The sequence below is a fragment of the Lethenteron reissneri genome, chromosome 19, assembly GCF_015708825.2.
Source record: "Lethenteron reissneri isolate LAM-NWPU_2019-01 chromosome 19, ASM1570882v1, whole genome shotgun sequence".
NCBI classification, from domain to species: Eukaryota; Metazoa; Chordata; class Hyperoartia; order Petromyzontiformes; family Petromyzontidae; genus Lethenteron; species Lethenteron reissneri.
In genome coordinates, this window is record NC_083797.1 from 10,534,051 (window position 1) to 10,542,191 (window position 8,141).

Below are 8,141 nucleotides of genomic sequence, written 5' to 3' on the forward strand. Positions count from 1 at the left end.
GAGTTCCACCACACTTTTTTTTTTAGAACATTGATTACGACTGGGCCAAGTCCCAATGATGATGTATGTAGCCAGTCTAAACCAGGGTTGACTCTGCCCCTACATTATCTCAATTATCAGTAAAACTATAGCCACTTCACATTTAGTCATCCGTACGGTGCGAATAAAGTTGAGCATAAAATGTAAAAACCGCTCCTTGCCATAGGACTGTAAAATGTACACCGTTGCAAAAAGGTCCGTGTATAAGGACCACTGTCTAACACTAATGTAGGTGTATTCACGGTTAGTTTCTTTGTTTTTTTTTAATTCAATGTATGTGAATTGTATGTAGACTTGCATGTTACACTAATGCCATCTCTTGAACTGCAACGCCAAGCATAGCTGCGTCCGCTTAGTACCCAGCTGAGAGGCACTCTGGAAGTGCCAGGAGTTGTAAAAACACCACATACCTATAAGAGCAGCTATCATGAGTTCGTTATGGGCAAATCTGCCACAAGGGAATATTTTGCATACAGTGTGTGTGCAAGGAACTCGGCTCAATTTTACTGATGCTCCCCCTGCTGGTCTGTGGGAGGCAGACGATTCCTCGAATACAATGTTTATATTAAAGAAAGGACATGCTCCAGACATATGAACAATCCTTAGTACTCTTGACTCAAACACAGGCACACCACCTCTAGGTACTGCGATCAATGTACACGTGTTTAAAGCTGCAAATGTATTTCCCATGTTATGTTTAGAAGATATTATTCGCAATTAGCGGTAAATATCCTCTGCTTGTGTCTGGTTGTGCTATGTTACTTATACTCTCTGGTTCTTTTGGTAAAGTCACGTAGATAGAAGAAATAATAAAAGAAAACACGACGTTTCGGTCGCGTTTTTGTACATAACATAAACATGTCTGACATTTCAAGCATCGTGCACTTTTAGTAACTATAGTTTTGTAATAGCTCACAATTGTCAAGTTGTCATTTAAAATCTGGGTCACAATCATCTCAGCCCTTCATCCCTCTGGAGTCAATAAAATGAATACCACTTTGTAATGAGTCAAATATGGTAAAAATTCCACCACCAAAATGTGCTTTTGTCTTTCCATTGGCTGAGGAATATGAATAGATGAGCTCCAAGTGAGTGGGAATCTTGCTTGATGGACTAAAAATGTGCTGATTCTTTTGGGAACATTTTCATCGCAGGTTATAGATCGAGGTATGCAAGCGTCCCCCTTATTCAGAAACCGACTGGGATCTTCTGACGCTATGAAGTCTGGGAATGAGAATTCACAGGTGGGAATTCTCCGATTTATTAAATAACAAGCAACTCACACTTTATTTTGTTATGGCTAACAGAGGAGAGTCACGAATAGCTGTCACTCGATATTTAGGAAAAAAATCACATCACACAGATATTTGAAGATGTTATAGCAAACATTGGGAGTTTGAAAGTAGCTAAAAGGCTAATATTTGGCAATTCAAAATGGTAACCCTTAGGGGTAAAGATTAAACGAAAACACGATAGAGATATAATACCCTTAATTAGTTCAATGTATGTACTTCTTCTTCCTAGCGTTGTTCCCGCTGTGGCGCAGGGTCCGCTTTTCGGCATTGTCTTCTCCATTTGGCTCGGTCCAGGGCATCTTCAGGGGATGCGTTGACCGTCTTTATGTCTTCCTTTATTCGATCCATCCATTGCTTCTTCGGACGTCCGCGTGGACGGCGGCTCTCTGGCTCAATGTATGTACATCTCTAACAAAAAAAGGAATCCGTTTTTGGTTGGTGTAAATTCCATGTATCTCACTCTTAAAAAACTAATCGCAGCCCTTCACGGTGTGAAAAGGGAAAAGCTCCAAGACAAGATGGTATAACTGAACATAAAAGGGGGAGCATTCATTGGAACAAAACTTATAGACGTTTTCACTTAATGGTTGCACAGAAATGAAAACCTCAGTTGTAGAATGCCTCGGCCATATTCATGTGGAGGTTCGCCAACTGTTTAGGGCGGCAGACATGAGCGCTGCTGCCCACCCCCTTGGTTTCTACTTCTGGAGCCTGGATTTGGGATGCTTACTAAGATGGTTTTTTTTTGTGATTTGCGTGTCAGTGGAAATTGGAGCACTCGCATATTAGAAAGGATAACACTGAAAAGTTCAAACGATGGGTTTATAAACCCACTTGCTGTAATAGCATCTCACCACCGAAGACCCTAGTAGATTTGAGAGTTAACAAAGCTGTGATCATCCAAATCGTGTCTGCCGAGTGCTGGATTTCACGCACGCGACTATCATCCTTCCCTCCTACAAGTGGCGCTTGCACAGGACTATGAGATGTTTCCGCCACAGCTGTTACATTTCATTATTTTGTATCTCCCCCCCGCCCTCTCTCCTCCCTCCTGTTCCCCGACTGTTGTCGGGGTATATTACCCTGTGCAGCCATTGCAGCAGGTGCAGGTGTTTGCGGATGTGCAATGCACGGTGAACGTGGTGGGCGGTGGCGGAGACTCTTACCTGGGTCAGGCAGGACCGCCGACACCGGGCCAGAAGCAGCAGCAGCAGCAGCAGCCTGGTGCAGGGAATGTGACGGGGGCCCAGGCCGCTGCTCAGGCTCAAGGATCCAGCCTCCTGCAGCAGCTTCTAACTGAGTAGCGTTCACCAGGTCCCGGGCCATTGCGCGGCCATCCCTGTTCTTATATGCGGAATCCCAGCTTTGCAGGTTGTCTCAATCGACTTCTCACTCGTAGTATTTATTTTCAAAGATGACCCGGCTCTCACATATGACCAGTTGGATCTTAAAATGCCTTCAGAAGTGTTATATCTTTTACTCTGTATGTTTGTCTTCAACTTCAGTGTGATGGGACACGTGATATTAAACAAAATGTACCTTTTTTTCTGACCCCAGACTGTAGCTATATGTGTATAGATTATTTAACACAGTCTGGTTTAAGACTTTGTCAAAACCTAACGAGTACGTTTGTAGAAACTGAAGTTTGTGAACGAATGCGAGGGCAATTTGACAGGAACTGTAAATAGACATAAAACACACTTTCCAATTATGTACGTTACGAGATCCCTGTAGCCACTGGCCATATATGCAAGTGACGGGTGTTGACGAATTTAAAACAGGAAGCAAGACACTTTATAGCAGTGAGCTTTAATGCCCTTAGAGGAGCTTCTGCTAGCTTGTGATGTGTGACTGTTGGCAGTGCAGTAGTAACTTGTTATTGTGAACATGTTTTTTTTTGTATAATATATGGCAGTGGCTTACATAGCTCAGATAGATGGTTGTAGTAGAAACAAATCTAAAAACAGTTATCACCATGCCACAATAGCCATTGTGTTTCTACCTTTGTATGGAGTAATTGGGATGTTACAAACACAATTTTTTCTTAACTTTGTGAATAATCTGAACTCTTTAAAACTGGAGCTTGTTTGCTAAAAAATGATGTGTGTAAAATGTTCATGTCACCCATGTGAGAAATGCCACTCTTGGTTGTAAGCAAAATATCATGTGACAGTGGCTTTTGAGAAGCTACCTTTTTTTAGTCTTACTGGCCTCATGGCTTTAAACCTCAAGTTAAAAAAAACCTTATTATTTAAATGTACTTCTGAATACCCTTTTCGGAACATAACACATGTACGATAGAGGCAGTATGACACTTATTTCTAACAAGGTACATACTTTAAAAGTTTTGTAAATTATTGTTGTGCATAATACTTAATGTTCTTAAATATGACACGTCAAGTAAGTAAACAAATACGTAATTTTGAAAAGAGCTGGAGGAAGTGGTGTACAAATGAAATCTGAATCTTTTTCACGAAAGTGCGTCTGCAAAAAGTGGTTGCTTGTTTTGTGGAATTTGGCCACAGCAGTGAATAAAAAGAGTAACCAAACCGTAGCGAATGGAGACTGGAGTTGAAACCGGCTGCTACCCTCCCTGATATATGCATTCACCTGAAGTGTGACTTACCGAGGCGTTTTGCCAGCAGAGACCGCCTTCTTGCTGTAGAAGAGAGAGACAATTTACTACCTGAAACGATGACAAGTTTTCCTCCTTTTTACATACAGGTGTTTTTGCGTTTCTCTACGTAACTTTACAATATTTCTAAGAGTCTCATGTAGGCAGTCACCCAATGGCTGCAGCATCCGGTGTCCTCGTGCAGGTCTATGGAAATACACAATTAAATTGTATAGGAGTGAACGTTTAGTGTGTATTTGCCTTCGGTTGTCAGTCTCAGTGCTAGCCTAATTCGTCTTCATTTCCTTGGCCAATATACTTAAGTAGAGAGACCAATCCAACCTCTGGACTTTTAGTAACCGTATAAAAACACTTGCACATTTTCATTGACAGAACCCGACATAGGTCACTTGAACTGAACTCTGCCAAGCAGCCGTTCCTTTCTCCTACAAGGAGCAATATTGTGCTTAAGGAAGTGTGTTTCTCCATGGGTTTCTATTTACCGTGTTTTTATAATGGCGTGCGTGTTGTAGGAAAGGCCATACCTAAAACCGATGGGTACTCTTTTATGATGCGATGCTTGTGGTCAATTAAGCCTAGACATCGGAGAGGTGCACACTGCCATCAGTGCTGCCACGTGAACAGACGCAGCAGTGGGATTGATTGGTGCAGCTATGTAGTGGAGCTTGGTGCGTTACAACTTTTGCAATGACTCTGGATCCTTACTTTCCAGGAATCTTGCCAGTGATAATCAGTGGCCGATACCCCAGTTTCCCCATTGCCGTCACCATGCCCTTACATCTGCTTAGCGTTGCTCAATAATAATAATGACGCAGATTCTGCAATCACGGTATCGGGTTGTAGATTTTGTCAAGCCAGTCCGAAGTAAAACCAAATTGTCTGCTTTTTAATACAGAGTACATGTCTAAGCCTGACCCTAGCAAATAATGCTCATAAAATTATCACAAGACCAGTTTACTGTGGGAGTCAATATTGTATGATTGAAGAAATATACTACAATCACTTTTATAGAGCACGTAAAAATAATTTGCTTAAGCTTATGGTTGCCATTATAAGCTTTTGTTGATAATAATTTTAGAGCATAATAAGATATACAAATAAGTTTGGAAGATGTTATGAAAACTCAAGCTGTGACTATGCCATCAGGTCCACATTTTGTACCATGTAACAAATGACACTCAAGCAATAATTTTCAATGTAGCTTATACAATCGGATCCGTTTGTAAACTGTTTACCAATCACAGGTTCAAAATGTACGAGCTGCAACAGCTGTGCGATAAAGTACGATGTTTAATTTATTTTAGTTTTGTTTTTTGAAGACAGGGTTTAAACCTCATGAGCATAACTTTATTCGTTGTTGTTTTTTACATAGGTGCCCGCACAAGCGATAAATGTCCCTTTGTCCCAGAAACGCCTCGAAGGATAGTTTCAACGCAAGGCTTTGCGAGGCATACAAACTTGGCATATGCATTGACATTTTTGTTGTCCAATGCCAGGTAACGTAGCTTGAGATGATGCCTTAGCTCATTGATATATCTTAGGTTTCAAAAGCCATCGATCGTAAACATCCACTGTTAAACATTACTTAAATTGTGTTCGCATCCCACACAGGTCCAGGTGGTGTAGAGCCACTGTGTAACTACATAAGGGCAGCTAAGATGATTATATATTTTTTTTCCTCGCATTGTACTAACGCCATCACTGGCAAATTAAAAGGTATTTCATCTGAGGCTGTGGCAGTTGTTTCAAGAGTAGCAACAAGTTCATTGGTCATTAAGGTGCCGATTTACTTGACCAGTTGGTGCTGGGCCCTTGAATCCAAAATCGTAAAGTTGCGTATTTAAGTAGGTTAAGTAAAGAATGTATGTTTTTAAGGCAGCTTTAAACTCAACAAGCATTCTCCTGATTTGTACCAGGGCAAAAAAAAACTACCTTTACTAAACACTACAATGCTGCTTTTAAAAAGGTAATTTCATCTTTTGATTGAAATTGATGCGACTCTAAGGGGAGTGGTGGTGCAGCGGTTTGTGAAACTTTGTTATGAACCCATTGACCTGAGATCGATTCCCAGCCAAGGCTAACATCAGAGGGGAATTTGTAGAACCAGTCCTGCCCCCCCCCTGCCTTTACTGAACAGCGTGGTGAATTATGGTCAAGCAACTCCTATGACAGCTGGGCACGGGGAGGCCTTCATTGATTGGTTGACGAAGCATTGTGCACGATTATTCTTTTGGCTCTTACAGAATGACTCAGTTTGTGACTTCTATAAACTTTCATGAAAAAAATTACCAAAATAAGTAAAGGCTTAGTCTGGTTCTGGAATACGAAAGACATTGCACAATTGAACAGCCCCACATTTTTTGTGTAAGATCTGCAGAATCTTGAGTCACAAAATGTGTTTCCAGTTTCTTGCATAACACACATCCAATTGTATTATAGATTTTTTGCTTTTTGTAATTTATTTTTTACGAGGCTCCACTTTGTTCTATTGAGCTGGCATAATGACGTCATGTCACTTTGTATACACTTAAGAATGCAGATGACATTAAGGCACAAAGAAATCACGTGATGGCCGATTGCATTGCTGTGCATTTGTTGTGCAGCAATCGGTGATGCGGGTATTTTAAACCAGGTTCTTTACAGATGCAAACCGACTGGTAAAGTGAACTGTCGCAGCGATAGAGCACGAAAGGTCGACACTTGGGTGTCACTGACTGTAAACGTATGAACAAAATGAAACAGGTGTGATTTCCGACTTATGCTGTTGCCCTAAAGCTTCATGTCTTAGCAGTGCAACGCACCTTTATGCTGTGTTCATCCGGGTATTGATTCAGTCGATGCCCACGTTGAGAATCTGTGTTTATGCTAGAGTTATATATATATAAATATATATCCATGCTGAACATTGCTATTTAAACCTGTGGTTGCGTAGAAATGAGAATGGAGGAGTCCAACATTTTAGTCCTTTTTTCGTGTTCTAGAAAGAAAAAAAAACTGACCGTCACTGGTCACCAGAATGTGAATTTTATTTTGCAGCTAAGTTGTCGAAACTGACAATTATTGATAATACTGTATTTATCATATTTTATGCTTTTTATTTCCATTGATGTTTTAGTCAGATGAGCATTAAACTTCCTGCACCCTTCAAGAAGTCATGTTGAGCAATGCTACATGCGTTTGGCTCCATAGCAGTAAGTGAATCGAATCCTGCTATAGTTTGTTGGTAGTGTTTCTGAGTTTTTTTTATATTTTAGATATCATTGTTCTTTTTGTGTAAAAAAAAGCTAACTCGAATGTGTACGATTTAGACAATGACTCGTTTAGACTAGTTTCACACATTGTGTGCACGTGTTTATGCTTTCCCCAACTGGTCTCCAAGATTGTTTCTGTATTGTGAATTGAAATGTTTTTTTTGAGTGAGGTGCATTTGTAAGTTGACCTAAATGTACAGGGTTAATGTTGAATAACGTTGCATTAGTTTTGCATCTTTTAAGCAATATGTTTGAAAAGAAGTCCCTTTTAAAGGTGGCGGACAGTGTTAGCTGTTTAGATGTATTCAGTTCATCAACTTTTATTTGTTTTGCCTGTGTTTATTGTAGCCTAAGCATATTCTGACCATATTCAGATTTAAGCATCTATCTCTGTTAATCTAATGGCCTTTGCTTATAGATTATATTTGCTAATTTGCTGTAAAATATTGTAAATAAACAGGCTATCGGTTAAGATTTTTTTCGGAGTGCATTATTTTAATGTTTCTTATTGCAGTGGTTATGTGCCGTTCATGGCAACAGTGATGGATGTTCCACTTCGTTCTCCTGTACAAGACTGGGTCCAATTCATCTTGTAAATAGGTCGCTGCTATATTCCCATGGAACACAAAAACACAGCACACTGAACCCTTTGTGGATATATAATAATCATCACCTCCTTGCACCTGCCACCAACAAACCATTGTAGTTAACCAGGTGAGAACTCAGGAGACCCAATGATCTCATTTTCAAGGGTGACCTGAGGTCACGAAATTCACAAAAGCAAAACAATATACAGCATTATTAAAATAAATAGTAATCGGTAAAAAACCTGTCACGTGAAAAATTTAAATAATATTACGCAAATGTTAATTTCCTTCTGGCGTTAATCGGCGTGGGAAGTTTGTTTTGACTGAGTATCGT

The 8,141-nt window shown here is 40.2% G+C and overlaps 1 protein-coding gene across 7 annotated transcripts in view; it reads left to right on the plus strand.

The window, feature by feature from the left end:
* Positions 1–7,692, plus strand: part of LOC133344244 (nuclear receptor coactivator 1-like) — a 98,595-nt gene extending 90,903 nt beyond the window's left edge. For 6 of the 7 annotated variants that reach the window (XM_061554308.1, XM_061554311.1, XM_061554310.1 and 3 more), the window contains 2 exons: positions 1,194–1,283; positions 2,426–7,692. In XM_061554308.1, coding sequence (XP_061410292.1) covers positions 1,194–1,283; positions 2,426–2,638 — 303 coding nt within the window. In that variant the 3' untranslated portion in view covers positions 2,639–7,692. The remainder of the gene's footprint in view (positions 1–1,193; positions 1,284–2,425) is intronic. The other variant, XM_061554312.1, reaches the window with a different exon arrangement.
* The last annotated feature ends 449 nt before the right edge of the window (positions 7,693–8,141 follow it).